The sequence below is a fragment of the Cyanistes caeruleus genome, chromosome 3 (assembly GCF_971803275.1).
Source record: "Cyanistes caeruleus chromosome 3, bCyaCae1.hap1.1, whole genome shotgun sequence".
Taxonomy (NCBI): domain Eukaryota; kingdom Metazoa; phylum Chordata; class Aves; order Passeriformes; family Paridae; genus Cyanistes; species Cyanistes caeruleus.
This window is the reverse complement of record NC_141703.1, coordinates 88,558,676-88,582,298: the sequence shown is the minus strand read 5'-3', so window position 1 is coordinate 88,582,298 and position 23,623 is coordinate 88,558,676. Positions and strand designations below refer to the sequence as shown.

At 38.4% G+C, this 23,623-nt stretch overlaps 1 protein-coding gene across 1 annotated transcript in view; it reads right to left on the bottom strand.

Moving 5' to 3' along the window:
- The window catches only part of MAN1A2 (mannosidase alpha class 1A member 2), a 132,753-nt gene that overhangs the window by 27,820 nt on the left and 81,310 nt on the right, over positions 1–23,623 (bottom strand). Inside the window, exons 6-8 of the mRNA XM_023940350.2 lie at positions 19,633–19,727; positions 18,120–18,243; positions 17,613–17,706 (exon numbers count right to left, since the gene is read on the bottom strand). Coding sequence (XP_023796118.1) covers positions 17,613–17,706; positions 18,120–18,243; positions 19,633–19,727 — 313 coding nt within the window. The remainder of the gene's footprint in view (positions 1–17,612; positions 17,707–18,119; positions 18,244–19,632; positions 19,728–23,623) is intronic.

The following is a 23,623-nucleotide window of genomic DNA, read 5'->3' as shown; positions in this document are numbered from 1 at the left end:
AACTTCCACCACAGGCATAGAACCTCCTGTATGTGTTACCTATTTGTCATTCTGCATAGGCTGTCCCTCATATAAAAAATGTCCTTTAATCTCTGTTTTCACTTCATTCCAAAGAACCTAGCTGTTTTGTTGCTAGGGTTTGGGGGTTTTAAGGTATATGTGAAAAAAACATGGAGAAAACCTCCTAAGACCTCTGTATCCAGGATGTAAAAGGGCTCATGGCTGGCTACAAACTGCCATCCATGAACTACACAGAATCCAATCTTTCCAACAGATTTTTATTTCTAACGGGGTAGTTACTCAACAGACTAATGAATTCCTCAAACTAAATGTTCTTATTGAAATTATTTTAGTCAAAAAGGAAGCAAGCTGCCTTGGCAATATACAACACAAGCCCTGCTCTGTTCTACTGTGCCTGATCACCTATGCAGAGCTGTGCCATGTGCCACAGGGTAAGGCTGCTTCACTGCTAGAATCCACCAACACATAAACTGAACTTCCTAACACACAGATTTCTCTTTTGTCCCATGCCCTCCCTTTTTTGTTTTTTCCTCTTGCAGAGGTTGCCTTTCACAAATGTTTCACTGCTCTTCTGTGCTGACAGACCACTTGAGCACTATCAATGTTTCTCTTTGGCTGAACTATCATACTTTCCCACAAAAAGGCTACTGATGGTCTGGCAGTCTTGGAGCTCCTGTTCCAACCAGGGTAAGCAGTCACCCAGTTCACCCTTCATTCAAAAGGCAGCACTCTGTGAGATTTAATAAGTGACTCCAACCAGAATACACATAACCTTCTCTTTCCTAATGTTACAGCCCTCAAAACAGTGGCACCAGAACAGTCTTAGACTTCTGAAGATAGGCAAGGGAAATGTTTAACAGCAATATTGTCACAATGCCAGAAATTCACTGCCCTAAGCATGGCTGGTTGAGTCATGCAAGTACCCTTTCAGTAGGTGAAGAAAAGATATGACACTTGCTTTTACAAAATACCTCAAGAAAGTGGTATTATTCACAGTTTTTCTGGGATAAAGGTGCAAAAGAGAGGTTGAACTCTCCTTCTGTTCTTCTTTCCTCCAAGCACCACCCTACCACAGCATGTCTGCTTGTCTCTGAAGATGTGAGTAGGAGGTTAGAGCTGGTAGATGCTGCTATCCTAACTCTTCTAGCTGCCTCTTGGCTCCTCTGCTACTTAAAAATGGATTTCTAAACAAAGGAAGGAGCAAGTAGAGAGCCTGTAGCTTTCCCATTTAGTTTCAAGTTGTGAATTGGAAGCAAATTACTTCATGCCCTTCTCTTATACCTCAGAATCTCCTCGATTGCCTTTTCACACCCAGTTACTCAGTGATTATGAGTTTTCACAAGCTTTCTCATTCTGAGCTGCAAGAGGACATTCAGGTCATGAGTCACTTTCTTAACACAAACGCAAGGGCTAGAAATTATTCCTACAATTTACAATTACATTCTTAAGTAGACACAAGAAACAATGGTCTGTGGTTTTCAAGAAAAAAAAAACAACAAAAAACCCACAAACTATCCCAAGACTTCAAAGCTACAACTCATGCCAGCACTGCTCAGGGACTGACTTCACAAGAGACACTTTAAAACTACTTCTGTTAAGCTGCTGCCTCGTCCTCAGCTGAGCTCTGTCAGTTGAGTCAGGGGTGATCCTCAGCCAGATTTCCTTGACAGATGCACTCAGGTCCCAACAAGGACAGGCTGTTGAACCCTCAGCAGCATTCCTGTAGTAGCTCCAGCTGGGTTTGGGACAGGAAAGAGCAGGAAGATGAGTGCAAAAGGTTTATTTCCTAAACAGAGAAATCCGCATTCCAGGTGCCAAAAGTCAATTATCAGCAATATGTCCCATTCCATGTCTGCTTCTCCAGGCAGTCATTTGAGAACTGTCCTTCTCTTCTGTCAGCAGCTCTTCTCCTTCCCATTGCTTCTCATCTTAGACAAGGGTATAAGGAACCAGAAGCACCAGAAGCATCAGGGGACATAGGATTCAGAGCCATCCCCTAGACAACCCTTTCTTCATGCAGAGAAGAGGGCTGCTCAAACCTCTCAGATTCAGATCCTCCTCCAATTCAGCAAGTAGAGAAGCACATGGTAAAGCATTAAAACCTTTCAAGGGCCTTGCAACTCCCAGCAACAACATTTTCCTTGCTCATTTTATGCACACCTCACTCCAGCTCTGACCAACCCAGAGTTTTCAAGGCTCCTCTCTCATTCAGTAGTGGGCTACTCCACTCCCCAGCTGATGCCTTTCAGAGCTGGACCAGAGGGAAGACCTGTCAAAAAAGGCAAACAGATCCTGTTCCTTCTCTTCAGCAGCAAGAAAGGCACATATGAAATATTTCTGGTGGGAACATATGATGGTATTTCAGGGGAGCTGGCTGCATCAAGATGCAGCTGTCTTTATGTCCCTGTCCCCTCCCCATCCACAAAAATAGACAAAAGAGGATGGAAATGAAAAGGACGCCAATGCAGCAGCTGAACTGAGGTTTGAATGCAGTGAGTTTTCCAACTTCTGCAGTTGCATTAACTGCACCCTGGCAAGGTCTTCTTCAGGTTTTCTGCTAATGTCTGAAGGTGTTGCTAAAGCAGAATTTGCTGCATTTTATAAGAACTATTGGTAGAAATGACTTAAAACACAGTTTGTGACAGACTGTAGGGTCTTTGAAAATTTTCTCTCACCTAGAGTGGAAATGCGAAGGAAATATTTTCCAAGCTTCTTTAGCAAATACATAACTGGTGAAAACTGTGGATTTGGGTCATCACATATCATTCTCTCCTAAAAACAAAGCTCTCTATCCAAATTATCAGAAGGTCTACAGTGGTTACTCACTTTCTCCTGCTATTTCAGCTATAGCTCAGATGGATTCAAAGATTTAAGTCAGCTCAACTCAGAATGTGCTGCTCAGAAAAATGTTTTTCACATAAAATTTATTGACGTTTTCACACTGGCCCTAACCTTTCATGTCAATCCAGAGTACTAAAAGGAACTAGCTTGTGATTTGAATAACTAAGCTTGCAACAGCATCTTGACACTGGGTACTCCTCAGTAAACAACTGTCAAGATAAGCATTAAGCACAAGCATTTTGAAAATTTTAAAATTGATTCATTCTTTCACATATTTGATCTATAAGAATCATTTAATTAGCTCTTTGTCATGTAAAGGTTTTTATTTTGAAGAAGTGTTTTACAGTGAAATCCTGAAGCAGAATTCATTCCAGATTAAGATAAATATAGCAAAAAGAACAGAAGTATGATAGCACAACAAATGTGGCTGAAGCCACATGTTCTGTTCAATGTATACATTTTTAGAACATTCAGTCCTTCAAATCAAGACAAATTTGGGTAATTTCTTCATTCGCATTTTTTCAAATGCAGGTCCAGATGACTGGGCAAATATAAAAGGATTCCAGTCAAGGTTTGCTTCAGAATTCTTTTCAAATTGAAAGACACAGTAGCTGCAGTCGGAAAGAATACCTTCAACTTTTGCAACCAAAGGCAATTACAAGAAACCCTTGTTTTTTCCGGTTTGTCACCATTTTTGCTCACCTACTACAAAGGATTTACATCCTGTTAAATATTGGCATTTTTTTTCTTAATAAACAGCAGTCAACTGTAAACAAAAACCCTCAGTGAAACCAATCAATCTCAGAGCAATATATTAATACATTTTTAACATATTGATAAAAGATCTATAATTATTAACAGATTGTGTCTCAGCTAATATTCCAAAAACCAGATCTACCTCTTTCCTACAGACTGAGACGGGGAACCTTCTTTTAAAAACTCACACTATCATTATCTAATATTCCTAAAGATATTTCTACTACGAAAGATCTTACTGGTTTTAGCAATCCACAAGCTCACTGCTGACATAGTCTCCCAAGACAAGAGGCAGGATAGCACTAAACCACAGCACCAGGCTGGAGATCAGACAGTCTCACTGAAACACCACTGGATCTGAGCCCAAGAGAGGAGGGAGGGTCTGCAGAGCTCTGGTGATTTGTTCTCTCTAAATGAAATTGTTTCTTTACAGATCTGGGGAGACAAACTTTTTTTTCCACAAACAGCTCTTCAAGGCATGGGCAACAAGGTTCTCCCTACTCAGTGACAGGTGAGGCACTGAGATGGATCTGGCTCTAATTTTTGGGGATGGTTGTAGATAACAGGGATACTATGCATCCACAGATCATTCTCACTTGTGATACCCAGACCTACCTAATATCTATAAATAACTTCCTCCACAGCAAGCCAATTTCCACATGACCAGCAGTGGTTCCCAAGAATACAGTTATGGCCACAGACTGCAAGTTACCAACATGTGCCATTTCCTTTTGTTTACAGGGAAAGTTTGGTTCGTGAGCAATAGCATGTTTCCCACAACTGACAGCCCCCTGAAGATAACATTAATAATGAAGCCTGCTCTAATGAAGGTCTACCTGCTCTCTTGAGCAAACTTAAGATGTGCAAATTATTTTTAAGCAGGTGGCTTTAAGTAGTTAACAGCAGCTTAATGAGGCAAATTAAAAACAGTTCATGATTTGCTAAACCCTCTCTGCTTTAATTGTTCAATTGCCATTTCTTGGCAAGGAGCAAGAGTAAAGAGAGAAGCCAGGCATTGTATTAAAGGCAGCACGTCACGCCAGAACCGATGCTGTAGTCCCAGCCCCTTGAGGGTGAGGTTTCCTGCTAGAGAGGAGCAGACCAGACAGGGAGGGAGCCACTGCCCCTCCCTGACCCCAGGGCACATCCACCCTTGGCAGAAAGCTTCTGCATCGCTTACTGCACACGGAATAAAAAAGATGAAATACAATACTGAGCAGAGGTATGTTTAGCATGCACAGGCTGCCCTGCTGGAAAGCGAGACGGTGAGATAACGCTGGAGCAGTGCAGAGGCACAAGCAGGTGGAGATGAGGATCAACTATGCCCACAGTATTTTTAATTCACAGATTGTAACTACAACACTGATTCAATATTTTAAACTAGAAACAGAGAGAAAACAACCAAGCAAAAGATTACTAAATTGGCTATTTGTAAACTCAAACCTCAGAACTGCAATCGTTACTTTTGACTTTGAAATAAAGCAGAACTCACTAAAACCTGTGCTATACTCAGTAGACTGGAAATGCCAAAATAAACAAACCACTGATTCATTTCAACCAAGAGCAGTAGCACAAACCTACTTTGCAACAAAAGAAGGAAGCAATAAAAAGGGAGCCTGATCTTCCTAAAGGATCACAAACTGACAAAGTGCTATTGTAATGTGTCAGAGAAGGAGTTCAAGAGTGGCAAAGTAAAGTGACCAGGAGGGGGTAGCAAAGTGATTAAGCTAACACTGACTTTCATTAAGAAAGCCACATACCCCATCACCATTAGTTGTTCTGGCCTTCACCAACTGGCCTTACACAGCAGAAGCCCTCTTTCTCTGTGCAGGAAACTTTCAAAGAATTGTTTTTCTGTTTGTCTTCTTTAATCTGGCTCTGATTAAATTTCAGTTCAATCTTTACTTCATGTAGTTGGACTTACTGCTCCTCAGCTGCTCTAAATAGGTGCAAGTTCCCCTTCTAATCCTTTAATCCAGAAAGCTGAGGCCCTAGAAATTGCAGCTGCTGCAATTCACAGCAGAAATTCAACCTCAGGATGTCATAAGCCATAGTGGTTGGCTTAAAAGTGCAAACACTTTTAAATTAACTGCAGCAGAGGCAGACCTGATAAAGAAGGTGGAGGTGCAATTTTTAGTCAAATATAAATAGTGTATCACTAAGGAACACATTACCAGCATGAGAATTATTCTGAAAACATGCAGGGTCTCGTATAACAGCACCAGATTTGAAGAATATAAGTTAAGCATTTATCAGTTGGGAGGTAGCTGAACAGACACTGCTTCCCATTCTACTGTCTGGTGCCACAACAGAATCCAGCAACACGAAACACCTTGCTCAGCTCCCCCCAACCTGGGGGTGCGTGATCACACCTGCTCAGCACACACAGCTCTGGAGAATGGAGCAGCTGAGCTCTAAATACTCCAGATGGAGAAACTAGATGTGAATATTTTAACAAGGCTTGGAAAAATATGGATGGTTCTCGAGCTCCTTAACTGTACTCTTTGAAAAAACAAATTTTAATCTGAGTGGAATCACATTCCATTTCTAGCTTCATTTAGAGATGGCTAAAGCTTTTTTGTCAAAGTTGTTTAAAGAAACCCCAACAGAACGACTTAAGGCAGACAGAATATTCCAACTGGAAGAACTGAAGTCTGGCAGCTGCAAGAAACTCTAAACACAATCACTTAATGGAAAGTATTAAGCAATCTTAATTGCAAGTGCTACCAGTTTCTCATATGATAAAATTAAGCAAAATTACTTCCTAGAACTGTAGAGACTATCAAACTAAAGATTAAAAATGGTTAAATTTGCACAATTCAAGTGTGTCCAAAGACAACAGAAATACTTTGAAACAGACCAGCAAGTATAACTAGCCAACTAATACACATATTTAGATAACTAATGTTCTTACAATCAAAACACTTCTCCAGACTGAATGTAATTTATGATTCTGTAATGTCAAAGCAGTATCCTAATTTGGTATCTTACAACAGACTGTACTTTCACTCTCAGGAATTCACAGCTGGAACAAATGCTTTCTTTTTTTTTTTCTTTGTATTCAAACTTTCCTGAAACATCAAAACATTCCAGCTATTATTTATAATTCTGGAAAGATTTAGGTCATCTCTCAGAAGACATGTTCAGGAATTAAACACCAATCAACTAAATACATCAAATCCACATGCTAAAATTAGAAACACATTAAATCCTTATATCAGTGTATTTACTGAGAAGTGGCCTTTTATCACCAGAAGTTGTCTTTTCAAGGTTATTACACACACCCACAAGAGCCACCCAAATGAAGCACACCTGTCTCTCAGCCAAGTCTGGAGTCACTGTAAATCCCAACTGTGTGGGCAGCTTTAACAAAGCTGCTGGGATTTGCAGCGGATTGATGGGAAATCACGTGCATGTTTGTTTCTGATTACTTTTTTTTTTACTTGACAAGGTGGCTGTGAAAAGCAGCTACAAGGGGTAACATCACTTGCTGCAAACAATACTGCTGTAGGTAGGTGCCCAAAACCCAAAGGGTCCCTTTTGAATAAGAGTTCATATCTTGACATATATATTGAGGGGGATTGACAAGCTCTTAAGGTTATTATACCCTTTAGTTTATTCACCATAATCTTCCTTAAAGATCTCAATTCTCCTTTTGAAGATTATAAACAAGAACATGAGATATGGAAACCTTTATTAGATTAATTCTAGTCCAACACTCATCTGGACCAAATCAGCTGGCAAAACCACTGTAAAAAACTTCACCCACCAACTTGTACTGAGACACAGCAGTTTATATATTTACATACATACATATACATATATAAAAATATATTTATATATACACATATACATACATATATATCTATATCTATCTATCTATATTTCTATATCTCCCATGTGGAAGATGACAGTCAAAAGTGATACCGAGAAATAAGGAAAGACACTTCCTGTTTCTGATGTACTTTTAGATTACACCACATGCAATACAATTCCAGGCTATTCTGACTTTTTTTCTCCTAAACTTCAGTCTATGTAGTTCTTATTTTTCTGCTCCTTACAGATGCCTGAAATGGCACATGCAGCCACCTAAAGTTTTGATCACTCTTTAAGTGCTGGGAAATTGTGCTAATTGTAAGAACTGTTCAGCCCATGTTCTGTGACTGAGACTGAGCTACCTGACCATATGTGGACTGCATTTATCACCACCCCTCTCTTACTTGACTATATGTGTCATATGGGACCACATCTGCAAGATCACACAGATCCTCAAGGCTGGTCCAACTCCCAGTGGAACTTCAGGATTAAAAGAAGCCATTGGTAAGACATATTCAATGTTCACTGAATAGAACTACAGATGCTCTCTTCTCAGTGTCACCAAACTGGAAATGTTTCCCACATGACCACCAGCAGGTACATCTCCACACAAAACTCAGAATATGAAGTCTCACATACTGAAGACAGAGCAAAAAGAAACTGATGTCAGATGTGACAGCAGATGTGTCATCCAAATCTATCAATCATCTAGAGAGAATCAATAGAAACACTTAAGTGCACAGCCTCCAATGTTACAGAGAAGGAATAAAATAAAACCAAGGAAATTTAATAAGGCTGTAACAAATTTGTAACTGGACTTTGATGGGCTTCCCTTTAGTAAGAAGCTAGTAAACCAAGAATGGGTCAAAAATGCAGCTTTAGGCATAAAATTATCAAAGAAATAATGAGATTCCACAAGAAATCAAACATTAAAAACTCACAGAACATGTGTCAAAGGATTAGCTTTTACTCCCCAATAATTTTAAGTTAGTGTCTTCAAAGCCATCAGTGTAAACTCTCAAAAATATCAGGCAGTACCCTAAACATGTCAGACTTCATTAATACAGATGAATTTACTGAATTCACAGTGAGAAAGATAAATGGAAAAGCTGCTGTGGGACAAATCACAAATTCTAGATATTGATGCATTCCCTACCGAGATCATGCTCTAAAGTATAGCTTAGTGGTACAGCAAAATAAAATATTCATCTCTTTGCCTAGCTATCTATGCAAGCATTCTCATACCCCAAAGTTATACCATATCCAAATCCTTTCTTTAGGAATTATTTATAGACAATCCTTTTCAAATGCATAATTTGTATACATGTGTAACCTTCCAATAACACTAGACTCTTTAACACACTAAACAGAGCTTTTATTTGTTCACCTTTTTCAGCATCTTGCTCAGCAGACCAGTAAAACATCTTAACCTTGTAGTCTTCTAAAAGCATATTCCTTGTAATGCACAGTTCTGTTCTATTTCATTAAAATAAAGTTTTAACAAATTATATTGCTCTTGGCTTCTAATGAATAAACAAATTTCAATGCAGCTCTTTCTTGGAACACAGCTAATTACATTTTTACAAGGTTGTAAAGGAAAAGGGCAGGGGGAATTCCCCAGCAGAGATTACACAGATTATTTTCTATTCAAAACACATGCATGTTCCTGAGGACAGAACAACACAAAATGAACTGGAGAGTAAAATTAAGGACACCTGCCAAGACAGCAAAAAATATTAAACTGCAAAGAACCACCTCCATCTCCTCATATGCAACAGCATGCCTACTGTTAGAAGTCTAGAAATAATGCTGTAATTTTATTTTTTCATAATGTAATAAACTGAAAGCAGATTTCTAATAGAAAAACCTACGTAAATAAATGCTTACACCAATGTCCAAACTAACTATCACATAGATCACGTATCTCCAGTTCTCTAAATGATGTTCCAAACATGAATTAAAAAAAGAAATTTACTTGCTAAATCAAATAAATGTGCAAAAATGCAGTCAGGTTGGGAACTACTCTGCAAGTACTTTTACAACATGCAATTATTTTAATTCTGCACCATTTCTATTTAAGAGAGAGAAAATCTTTTCCTTATGCTGAAGGGGAAAAATAATCATCTGTGAGTAGAAATTATTATTCACAAGTCCAAATAGAAAGTAGTTATCTGATAAGTTTTGGAAAACACTTTGGAATATACAGGCTTACTTGACCCAATTCCCTTTGCTTTCTTTTAGGTTATGAATATTTTGCCAGAACTTGACATTACATTTCACGGTTTTATTTTTCTTGACTCAAGGCATTGCTTGTTTCTTTAAAGAAGGTACAGGTACTAATAGACATAATTTAAGATACTCCTTGTGCTAAGCAAGGCATGTAGTAAATAAATAAGGGTAGGAGAGAGAATGTAGAATATCTTCATAGTTAAAGAAGACTATGAGCAGCTTCATCTGGCAAAGACAGGTTTTCCAATACTAGCATATTTTCACTATCTATAACTACATTATCAATCTGCTAATTTATGCTACTATTATATATTTATCTGAAATATGTATCTGTAGTATTTCTTTAATCTTTTGAAAGACTACTTCATTCTTTCAGTATTATTCACTTCACCTTGCCGTCTGCAAGGGTTTTCATCTCCCAGAGGCAGGTGTAAAGACTGAAAGGGTTTCTTGCTTAATTTAAAAATGAAAGGCCTGATAACTGATAAATAAATCAGGATCTGGATTTCTATCTCTGTAGCACCCTTGAAAGCTTGCATTCAAGAGAGCCACTCTCCCTATGGATCAGATAGAGCTCACACTGTCAGGGCAATACCCTTCAGCTGACATGCTGATTTTTCTCAATGTTTGCATTCTCACAAGGGGATATGCAGAGAGTGACAGCACCTTCCTCATCAAAAAGGGTCTGCAGATCACAGTGGCTGGGAGAGCTGGATGGCAGAGCTCAGAGGCTGATGGTGGGTCACAGTGCCCTAGGTTTATGTGCCAGCAACTGAGAACACCTGTGTTTGTTTTTCCCAGTGAATTTAATCCTGAGTGCACGTGTAGTTCATTTGCAAACTCTTGGATGGACAACAGGAGACCTGCATCTGAAAAGACCCAAGCTTTGTGCCAATGGCTGCAAGCACAGGTATTGGACTGAGAGCCTCTGCTAATATTTGAAGTGTCCATGAGCATGAGGACACTTGTGAAGGGTGCAAGCCCATGCATCTATTTGCCATGAACATAAAGAGGAGGATCAAAACCTGCCTATCTGTGGGTGTGCTGCAGGTGAGTTGTGGCAGGACTACACGGGGGTGCTGCAAAGGCAGGGCTGTCGGTGGCTCTCTGTGTGGGGAGCTGCATCAGTGTCCTCTTAATGGATGTGTGCACCTCTAGAATATGTTCTGACTGCAAATAGGAACTTCATCAGTTCCCATTTCAAGCAGTCACTTCCATCAGACAGGGATGGAGACACTTGAACCTGACTGGGCTTCAAGAGCTGGGAAGGAGGAATCCCCAGGTCTTGGAGTCTACTGAATGCAGCAGTTTTCTTACCATCTTTAACCATGTTACATAAATTTACTTTCACTGTTCCCTTAAATTCTGAAAAATAGACAGATGGTGCTATGTATTTGATACAATATCATATCACAAGTGAAAATAGATAGGATGCATTGCTCATGGTTTGTCTATTATCAACAAGAGTTTAAATGAAGCAGTTTGGTTAATTACCTAGCTCAGCCCAAGGGCATTAGCCTCAAACCAGCTGTACAGGCAGGCATAAAAACCCTGGAATATTTGCCCAGTATTTCCACTGACTTAATGACAGTAATTTAATTTTTTTCCCAATGTTTGAAAATTGCACCATTTTAAAAGAAGTATAAATCTAATACAAATAAATTAAATCCACAAATGCCTTCTCCAAATAGCATTTTAAAATTAAAAGTGCTTGGTTTAATTTTAGCACTTATTGTTGAAAATCAAAGACCACCTAAAAAAATTGCAATATGCACATCCATAAAGATATTTGCTTAAGTTTATTTAAAAGCCAGTCTACAGCACAACCAACTGGGATATAGAGGATGTAAGCTTCTCTCATTCAGCCACCCAGGCTGTGCCTCTACCTACTCTGTAGTAACAGGCACAGGAAGCTGCAAGAGAAAGTGAAAACATCACCAGAAGGGGCTAAGGTAGTTTAAAAGGCTAAATACCTGTGTGAATCTTCTTATTGTCTTTAAAGGATAGCTATCACCTTCACATGGAAGACACCATTTAAATTTAGTGCATTTAATACTCTAATCACATGTGATCAATATCACACTGTCAGTGAGTCCTTATAAAGATGATGACAGTGTCCCCCACTGGGCTTTTAACTTGGACTCCTTGCAAGTCTGAGTACAGGGCTTGTTTTCTGTAAGAAGACATAAATAAAGCAGCAGAGAATAGACTGCAGCCTGAATGTTCATCACATCAGCATTTGGTGGTGACAAATTCGGTGCTGCAACATTCCTAATAGCAATGCTCAGCTCATGCACTGTAAACTCACATGCTAGCTTACTTCCCAGAAACTTGTTAATGTGCCCACATATCACTAAGGTGTAATAAACATATAAGATTAACACAGAATGATGTTTCTGCTGATTTTCTTGCATATGGAAGCCGTATTAGGTGCAAACCCCAACTTCAGTTAAACTGACAACTCTCTTAGTAACCAATCCATAGGTAGCCATGATGCAGGAAATGAGATTTGAAGTTAAGAGTAATAAGAGTTCCCCTTCAATAACATTATTACTTGCAAGAAATTCTGGAACCATTAGAAATTAAGTGGTTTATTTTCAGTGTTGGAAAGCGAAAAGGAAGAATGCCCAATTTACAGAAATGTGCAAACGTGATGTGTGTGCCCTGACTTTGCAATAACACGCAGATTTGGCATTTCTTTTGTTACTGATCTTCTAGTTGGTATTCTCATCTAACATGTTTGCAAATGCAAATTAAATTTTTTCAACATATTTTAATTTTTTAAGAAATCGCTTTTCTCCAGTACAAATCAATTTCCATAATTTGGAAATCCCTGCTTTTTAATCAACTTTCTGTTACATCTGCTTAGGAAGCTTCTCTTGAAAGCTCTGTTACTGCTTTGGAAAATAATCTAAATTCAAAGTTCTGATGCTCACACCAATCCAACTACTCATCGTGTGTAAACGAAAAGCTAACAAAGTCAACTGAAGGTTAATGTGAGAGGCTAGAAAATCCTTCCTGCCAGCTATTTTCCTTTCAGTCTTACAGAAACTGAAACCCCAAAGAAGAAATAATGTAAAAAACTTGTTCCTACTGGGCCATCACCTTAGCCCATAAGTAAAAATGGAATCTGTCAACATTCCTGTGGGCATTATAGCCTTCTAGCAAATGCCCCAGTGAGCTGACAAATCCTGAGCTGAACCCATTCAAAAGCTGTCTGTCATGACCCCCATACTGTAATAATACCTGAACATTATAAGCTTAAACCCAAATATTTAGCCATCATTTTCCTCCTCCTGAGTATAATAAACCCCCTTGCTGCTACACAGCGTGAAGTGTCCAGTTGTATCACAAAGCATTTGCATTGGAAAGGACAGGGATTTAGCAATGACCAGTAAACCATTCACCCAGCAGTTTTAGGATTGGGGTTTACAGCGTCTAAGTGGAAAGAAATGATGGGATGAAGCAGTAGTCCTGCCTGCTGTGGCTTCAGACTCTGGCTGCTGCTGCTTCATTGAGGCGGGCAGAAAAAGAAAGAAGTAATCTGTCACCAGAACCCTACTTCAAGGGCTAATGTCAAGTGCATTAAATGCAAATGAAAATTTATATTAATTAAATTGTAATCACTTCAAAGACATGGCTATAGATTAATGCCACACTGACATAATGATTTGACTCATCCAACTTGCTAAGAACCTGGAAGCAATGGTCACATCCTTCTTGATGAAATCATTATTACTAATTGACTAGTAAGTTACTTCACTGATTATAACTTTTCAAGCATTTGTAACAGAAACATTGACTGGTTTGAATGAAAGCGCATGTCTTTGTAAGCTCCAGCAGACGAACAAGTGAAAAAGATGGTCTGCACATCTCAGGGCAATGTCCCCAGCACATCATTCCCAGCAGTGAAACTGCAGAACATGCTATTTATACTGAGATCAAAAGGCCTTCACTCTGATAAATCAAACCCCAACAGAAATGACTCACTGGACCCTGCACCCTCACATCAGAAGGATGTCAACAAGGTTGCAGCATATCACATATCCCTTCTCCTAACCCAAGATGAGCACAGACCACATTTTGAGCAGACATTTAAATGAGGCAAACCAGACAAGACACAGTAACATGGCCTAAGATCTTTGGTGGCTAAGACAGAAATATTCTGAGGCACAGAAAAACCTCATAACAACTGCTGATCCCCAAAAGGCCTGAAAGACCTTCACAAAAGCTAGCTCATCACCATTCAAGAACCCTGGATATGTGAAGAGGACTGGGGGGCCAATGTACCTTTGGTTAAAACCCCCAAAACTGGGGTGTGCCTAATCTCCTACCTAGCGCAAACAGCTCTGAGAAAGTATCAAAATACTCTATCAAGTATCAAGGTAGAAAGTATCAAGAATTTTCCACAAGGTTCTTTTTGCAAATAGAAATGGATCCAGTTCACAGCCACACCAAAGCCACAGAAAATGATGCTTCCCTTTTCTTCCACAATCTTGCAACAAGAATTTCCTTCAAATATTCAAGTTTACCTATCAGCTTGTTGGAAGAAAATTAAACAAAACAGGAATACTTTTAGAAGGGTATACTTTTTCTTTTATTCAAATAATGTAATTTTTTTCTTTAAAAAATAAATTAAAAGGCAAAGACAAAATATAACTGCTGAGAAAACTTGACCTAAATTAATTCTTCCACTATATATTTTGCCTAATACTAAGAATAAACTGGTAGTTATAGCATTAATTGGTCTGACTGCTAAGTTCACATCACCACTGATATTTTTATTACTTTGAATAAAGGTACTTACCACTAGAATGAAGGGTACAGAAACAGAAAATAAACCCACCACTAGTGCAGCTATGTCCCATAGTTCTTCAGCAGTGCATTTAGGTATGTAGTTATGCTGATTTATTTTATCTGTTTCACACCCCTCATGGCTTACTTGGAATACTGTACAGATTAACAAAAAAACTAACTAGAATTGAACTAAAAAATGTCTGAGCAGAGAAAAAAATGTTGGAAGGAAGAAAGAAAGAAAGAAAAAAAGAAAGGAAAGCAACACTAGAAAGGTCAGAGTGAAGAGTTACTTGTATCTAGGCAAATAAAGTGTTCCAAAATAATTCTCAGAAACTATGTGCAGAAAGTACTTTGTACAAGATACGATGCATCAAACTAAAGGTCACAGCAAAGATGAAAAGGGCAGCTTTCCCAGAAGCTGGAAAAAGGTATGCTTTGATACTCTTTCCATTGTCTCAGTCTTTCCAGTACAAAGGTATATAACAAGCCAAATACAATGCTCTTTGAAATTACCTTCTGAGGGGAACATAAAAGCCTTGCCTCCCCGTAATACCAACCATGGGACTCAAGCCAGTAACACTGTAGGGGACTTGGGCAGGAGTCCTCTAGTGAATTGGGATGTTGTGTGTAAAGGCATCACCCTTACCCAACTCACTTATGAGTAGCTGACCACATGCTCCTTTACTGTAACTTCTTAATTTTTTCTACCAGAGATACAACAGAGACATTTTCTCATCATTTAATCCAGGTTTGTGAAAGGAAATGCAGAATTATGGTTTCTTGCTATCTACTCCCTACAAAATCAGTATTAGGTTTACAAATGCTGTTTGTCCTAGTTTCAGCTGGGATAGCATTAATTTTTTACAGTAGCTGGGAGGGGGCATGGCCAGACCCTAATGTTATTCAATACCATCTCAGGTCATTGCCAGAGGCAGGGAAAATGACTCCTCTCAGGAGAAGGGCATCCCTTCTGGTCAGAGAGAAGAAAGTGGTTGGAAAGAACAGGTGTTCTATGTAAATAGTTTCTTTGTCTTATACTTTTTGTTATTAAAATTGTCACAGTTAATTTTCTTATCTAACTGTTGCTTCCAATAAATCATTCTTATCTCAACCGGTGATCTTTGCTGTTTGTGCTTCCACCAGGAGGCAGGCAGAAAGGAGTGGGCAGTGGGTGTGGTTTTAGCTAAACTACTAAATTAGAGACTACCATCCTAAACCATGACATTGTTGCACTAGGAAAATCCTAGAAATATTACCAGAACATCTGAATATGCATTTGGAACCTTATATGCTCAAAAAAAAAACCCCAAACCCCAACCACTAAATTCCAGGAAACAAATTTATGACTCATGATAAGCATAAAAAAATAAAAGGCTCTATAAATTTGTATTTCTTTTTATCCTCAGAACATATTTCTTTTTATTTCTTTTTAGAACTATTTTATTTATTTCTTTTTATCCTCAGATTAGTTTGTAATCCTAAACTTGAGTCCCAAATGTATTATCTTGTAAAATCCATTTAATAGTATGCTTGAGCTCCACCAAACTTCTGCAAAGTTAAACTTCTCACTTTATGTTTATTTTTAGTGATGAGGAATATTTTATTCCCAAGAGATACTAATTCTGTGCATTGCTATTACAAGAAAGTTGGAGAGGGACTCTTTCCAAGGGCATGTAGTAACAGGACAAGGGGATATGGATTTAAACTGAGAGTAAGTTTAAATTAGATATTAAAAAGAAATTCTTTACTTTGGGAGTAGTGAGGCACTGGAACAGGTTGCCCAGAGAAGCTGAGTATGCCCGGTCCCTGGAAGTGTTCAGGCCAGGTTAGAAGCTTTGAGCAACCTTATCCAGTGGAAGGTGTCCCTGCCCACATCAGGGGGGGTTGGAAGTAGCTGATCTTTACTGCTCCTTCCAACCAAAGCCATTCCATGATTCTATGAAATAGCCTCTAAAGAATCCTGGTGATACATCACATTAGACTACATTTGATAAAACCAGCATAAACAGATGGATAAGAATAATTAAAAAAAAAAAAAAAAAAAAAATTCTTTCAAATCAACAATATAAAATTGTCCTTTGAATAAATAATGCCTGAGTATTTGTATTTGCATATTTTCTTATTTCTGAATGTGTTATTACATTTATCGGAAGAATTTGTCCCATCAATCCATTTGTTCATCTCAGACAGTGTCATGATTCACTCAAAGATATAAAATGCTTTGGAGAGAATTTTGGCTTTAATCATGGGATTAGATAAGTATTTCACAATGACTGCAATGACAGCTGTATTCATCTCCCTCACATACCAGATTCAAAGTCAGAAGCAGATTCTCAGTTTGCAAGCCAGAACATGTTCTTCTGGATATTTACAGCCAACCACTGAAATCCCCAAAACCTATCAATGATGTCAAACAGGACAGAAATAGATCATCTTGCTTGTTTTTCCTAAATAGACCTGCATTTTTAAAAGAAATAGAAACCTTGAAGAGGAAAAATTCTCTTTTATCACCGCCACTATGAAAGCACAAAACCACTCAACTTTTTTTGAAAGGAACCACTTCAAGAAAGGAATCGTGTTTGTGTCGCTTGCTTGATGTTTTATCTCTCCTCTTACATTGTCAGCAACAGTATCAGCTTTTTCTTTTCATTCCAAAGCTTTTTTTTTCCCACATCTACAAGGAGGTTCGTCATGACATTTCACATGCCACTAAGTAGATGAATTATGTTTGTAGATGTCAGTGCCTAACACAATTTAACCACCACAAACGTGCATTAATGCATGTCACCTTACAATAATCCCCTTACCAGATGGTTTGCAGAACAAAACCAGGAACAGAATCAAAATGAGGAAATACTTTCAGCCTTATTCTTTATTACTGAAGATTTTATTGACTGATAAACATAAGGATAGGCATCAGCTTAAATAGGGAGCTGTTTTCAGAAAGTACCCTATAAAGTGAGCTCTGTGACTTCAGACAGCAACAGGAAAAGATTCACTTCAGGAGATCTCAAGTTGAAGAAATTCTTCTGTGTTTAATGTTTTCAAGCAATGCTGTTTGTGCCCTACAGAATAAACTTTCTGATCTCCAACTCAGCAACAAAGTAAGAAGCAGACTTCTAATTAGGAATTAATAAAATAAGAATACTTACGCTGACCCCACCGGCCTGTTCTTGGATTCAAATAATTTGGATAAAGTCCATTAGGACGATCCATTTTTTGAAGTAACTTCCGAATGTGCATGACCTAAATTAAATCAAGAATCAGGTTCACCGCTAACAACGTTCGTCTGCCCTCTGCACATAGTTAAATCTAATCTTTTTTATTTTTCTTTCATTTTTAGTAGCAAATTTTATTAACCTGAACCACAAGCTTTTTTGAGGGCTTTCTTCAGATTTGTATGTTTTTGGTTTTAAAGGACTGCTCACACAAACATGCTTAAAAATAATGATTTTTAAAGGTGCTCTGAAGCAAATAAGAAAACCTGTGTCATCATATAGTTCTACTCAAAAAAGACATCTATTTGGTAACAGAAATACAAGCATGAAAATATTTACTTGCTACCAAGAATTGAAGTAGAATTCAATATAGAGAGTACTTCCCCTTTAATGCAATTTATGATAAGAAGCATGACAAGAATATTGATTTTTGAGACTCACCTTGTTGTAATATACAGGGTCCCCTGTCAAATAGCTGAGATGGACAAATTCCATGTGCAGAGTACCAAACTCAGCAAGGATGCTGCTGCCAGCAGAAGCCCAGCCCCAGTTTCGACCAACACCACTGAATTCCAACAAATACGCATAAAGAAAGGGAGAAAACAACAGAAGATTCAGAATCTCTGGGCCCAGCCCAACTACCGAAGCAAATTAAACAAGTAACAACAACTTTAACCCACACTTAAGATTACAGGAGTTGTGATTTGATTGATCAGTTGGTTCAATGGTTGGGTCTTTTTAGAACACAGATACCATAACCTCATCATCAGAAAGTTCTATGCTTAAATAATATAATACCATGATGTCATGCAAATATGATGACTTAACGCTGGGCTCAATCACAGCTGTTCTTTATTCCCTGCATGTTCCTAGGAACAAGTATCAAGATAAGACAAGTTCTGAAGGTGGCAGCATTTGCTGCATTGTCCTGCTGATCTGCTGTGTTCCCTTTACTTCTGTGGGATGTGCTTCCCTATCTCGTGTCTACATAGGAATACAGGATGTTTACTGTAGGCACAATACATTAGTTCCTCAGGCTCACCTAAAGAATCAGCAGAAACTGCCCCATACCTCCTACCTTTTGCACTCTAAGTAATACCATTTTGCTAAATCCTAACTCCTAAATGACCTCTGGTTTAATCTAATCTGGGAGTTTTCATCACCTTTCAGGATTGGGGTTTTTATTTTCTGTAGTTAACTACATACATCTGAAGATTACTTCTACTTCCTCTCCTAAAAGATTTCAGTTATGAGTAAGTGTACACACAATCTAGATATAAATCCCAATTCAGCTACTGTTTAAGGACATAGTGAAAATGGAAAGAATGCCTTGTATCAAAAAATGCTCTCTTAAAATCTGAGGGAAATCCTAGCACTGAGCAAGCAATACAACATAAATTAGGCAAGGCAGCTGTCTTCCATGGGGCAATGCAGACCATCTGAGTTCAGTCTGATCTAAACAGTCATCTAAAGGAGCTTCTCCATCTGCACAGACCACAGCTGAATTCAGCAAGCCAGACTTTATACCCAAGCCAAAATGTCAAATGAACAGTTCACAGTTCCATCATCTTCTCAAATGCTGGGAATCTTCATACAGAAAACCCAGTAAGTTCAACCATGTCCTGCAAACAATTTTGTTTTTTAATAGATTTTGTAATGACTAAAGAAACAATTATTAAGCTCTAGAGCAACACACAGAATAATCTATTCAGTGTGGTCCAATGGCAAATTGAATGCTTATTGCAGAATCATAAAAAAAAAACAGGATCAAAATTTATTGCAGTTAATGAATTAGAATGTGCTGAACTCTATCAAAATTATTTTAACATGCCAGGAATGACAATTTGTCTGCATTTTCTACAGTTCCACTACTAAGAAAAACTAATGTATGCCATTATTAATTTTAAGTTGGAGGGAGGGGGAGGAACACACTTCACAAAAGAAAACTCATTACCTTTTCAGATTCACCATTGCCCATGGTATACCCGTAGGTGTGTTGAAGGCTGGAAGAAGTTTTCCTGCCAGTTGCACTGCTTTGATCTTGAAAACCTAAGATAGTGGGATCAATTGCAAATAGTTACAAAGCCTGATTTATCTCCAAGAACTGTAAAGACTGAAATTTCCTTGCCCCACCTACCTCTTTGTATTAAAAAAGCTTTACGTTGTAAAAAACATATTAACTTATAATTTTTTGCCACTTGTTCACTTTATAACTTTCAGTTAGATGTGAGCATGAAAAGCAAACTTGTCATTTTGATTTCTTTCCTTCCAAGCTCTCCAGCAACAGTTCTTAGATTCCTATTACAGAAGAATATCAGGTCTCCTCCCACCTCCCTCCACCAGTATTAGGAATTTCAAGTGCTTTTTAAAACAGTCTTTAAATCACACCTTGTATTTTTCAGTTAAAAACCAAGACATAACTCTCCTACCCAAATATTTTAATTTTTACAAACTTCCAATGTCTTTTTGAGATTAGTGCAGACAGAGTTCCTAGTGTTTTATGAACATTGTCTGCAAAACCAGACATGCAGTTTCCTCTAGTTTTTCCTTCATCGACAATGCATATGAAAAATAATTACAGGGTTAATCTTCCCTCTCTAGTCTGATCCCTCACAGAAATTACTGACAGGATGAAATCTCAGTCATTTTAGTCATATTTTAGAACATAAATCTGTAATAGCCTTATTCAGAGCCCAATGTTTATTAGACAGACAAGCAATTGGGAGAAAGTTCCTTCTAAGCCCACCTGCAGCATCTTTTCCAAAGGCATATTTGGTGTATCCCTATGGCATGAATCTGCTTTTATCAGTTAGTTGCTAGCATACATTTTAATTAATGCACTCTTAGTATTATCTACATCTCTAGACAAGTACCTTCTTAATCTGGAGATATCATTATTTTCCAGTTTGATGCACCATACAAACCAGTTACAAAAAGAGCGACCACATCCTAGAATAACTTAGGCAATACAGACACAGTACAGAAACGTCATCTCTTTGGTGATCAGCAATAGCACACAAAGAAATCTAATGAAGATGCATAAGGGCAATTTCAGATAGGGAAAATGTCCTTCACTAAGAGAGTGGTCACAGCACCAAGCCTGTCAGAGCTCAAGGAACGTGTGGATGATGCTCTTAGTCATATGGTTCAGTTTTAGCTAGTCCTAAGAGAAGCAGGGGGTTGAATTCCCCAATGCTTAAAGGTCCTTCTAACTTAAGATATTCTACAATTCTATTGTCAACTACCTGACCAATAATCTGTAATCAAAATGAATAAAATCTTTAAGGAGGACTGCAGAGGTTGATTTGTAACATCTGTGGGAAGAAACTGAAGAGATGCTCACTAGAGAAGCAAGCTAAAAAATAAGCAATCAAGAATATCCTTATTTTTCATATGAAGGTGGGGAAAAAATCAATATCTTAATGATTGAGGAGTTGACTAGTTATGCATGAAATAAACCAGAAGAAAGTATTAAAGATGACATCTAATTGTATTTGATGCAGTGAAGTATGGAGAGATGAAGGTGAATCTGAAAGCAATAAGCCAGGATAAAGAACTTTTAGAGAGGTTCTCCATATGAATTGTAAGATGGGATATGTCCAAACTAAAAAAGGATATACCTGAGAATATGATTTGATAGAACTGTGCAGCAACAGAGGTAATACAGCTTGAATGATTTTTAGCAAAGAAACTGACAAGAAACAGTCTTTGAGAAAACATGCAGAAATTTAGCAGTGAAATTCATATAACACTTTGACCTCAAATAAAAGACCAATTCAGAATCGGAAAGCATAGTCTAACAGGTGTAATACACATGGAATCTATGGTAACTGGGGAAAAAAGAAACCCTTAAGAGAACTAAAACCTCAGTCTTGGCCCAGTTGCATAAGAACTACCTCATTTGCATCTATAAATAAGCGTCAAAAATTCATGTTGAACTTTTAGAATTTTAAGTAGTAGATGGGTGAAGACCAGACAGAACTATCTACTGGGAGTCATCTGGAGGGACTCCTTCTACAGTGCAGGCAAGCTTCAACACCTAATCAAAACAAGAATGATGACTTCCAGTGAAATAGTTTGGAAAGACCTTTGTAACATGAATTTGTTTATCTTTAGCTTTAATATCTTGCACCCTCTGGAAGTGCTATGCAGTATCATATTGTTCATTAATAAAAGATACTGAAACCTTAGGGTAAGAATATTCAATGGAAGAACATCCTCAGAAACCTTCTCGCTCAAGAATATTCTTAATGACTATTTACATTGCTATCCAGCTTTTAATCAGTCTGAAATGTATCTGAGGAAGGAGCTATTAGCTAGCATATATGAAGTAGAGGTTGAGCTGATCTAAATGTGAATGATTCTGGACAAGACAGTTAAAGCAAGGCAATCACTGAGAGCCATTTCAGCACAAGAGCACCAGCAGGAACTGCTAATTCAGACAACCATGCTGTTAGCAGTACCTGCCCAAACTGACTGTGATTAAAGGCACTTTCCTGTCACCTCCATTGGGCTGAGGACTCTTGAGCACCACTGATCTACCATGAGAAGGGTACAACACTCCCTATCTACATGCCTCTCATCCAAAACTGAATGTACAGAAAAAAAAAACTGGTTGAAGGCCTTTACTTTCTATTACTGCCATCTCAGTCCAATCTCACTGCTACTTCTGCACTGAGCTTTGGCACAGTGTTTACCTATGCAGGCTGGAGTAAGAACCAGGAGACAGCTGCATAGGATTTTATCAGAGCCAAGTGACCATATGAGCATTTTTGGAGAGAGGGAAGGAAAAGAAATGTAGAAAGCAGTGGTGAGTGAGGTGCCATTTATGAGAAACTGCAGATGTGTCCAGAGAGCTCTGCTGAGCTCATTAACGTGCCTTCTTCAGCAAGTTTCAAATTTACCATAAGAACAACAGTAAAAGCCTCAGGCTCTAGCTTATAAATAATGTGCTGGTATCAGACAACACCGTTACTTATCATGTAATATTTTTACTTTAATTTTTTTTTTTTTTTAAGTGGGTTGAACTCATAGATTCTATTTCAGCCCTGGCAGTTCCCTGTTGACAGGCAATGCATTTCAAAAAATACATAGGCAAGAAGAACAGAAAAGAACAAAATGAATGGGTGCCTTAAAAATAGAGCTCATTAGAAAACAGTAGAAGAATTGGGGTTATTTAGTCTAGACAAAAGATGTTCAAGAGAGGACAAGATAATGACTTTTCAGTCATTAAAAGGCTAACACAAGTAAAAGGAAATTATATTTTTTCCATGGATATGGAGAACAGAAAATAACACCAAAATGGACCAAGGAAAAGTAAGTTAGTTATTAGGAAAAACTTGATGATAAGAATAACTACTACTGCAGTATGACTCTGATTGCTGCAAAGCCAGCACTACAGCTTTTAAAAATGCTCTGTACAATACATACAAAGACTTAGATGATTTAACTTTGCCAAAGAACAGAAGAATAACAGAATTACCCAGCTGCCTTACCACTCTTCCAGCCATGTTGTTGCATTTTATTTGCACGACAAGGTTTTGGTAGTGGGGGGCCACAAGTGCAGCTTCTATGAGAAGCTGCCAGAAGCTTCTCCATGTCTGGCTGAGCCAATGCCAGTTGGCTCTAAGACAGACCAGCCATAGGTCAAGGCTGAGCCCATCAGTGATGGTGGCAGAGCCTCTGGGATAACATAGTAAGAATGGGGGGGAAAAAAGCAACCACAGAACAGCTGCCAGAGCAGTGAGAATAAGTCATAGAATCAACCCTGCAGACACCAAGGTCAGTGTAGGAGGGAAAGGAGGTGCTCCAGGCATCAGAGAAGAGATTCCCCTGCAGACTGTGGAGGTCCATGGGAGAGCAGAGTTCCACCTGCAGCCCATGGAAGAGCCCCAAATCAGAGCAGGTGGATCCCCAGAGAAGGCTGTGACCCTGCAGGAAGCCTA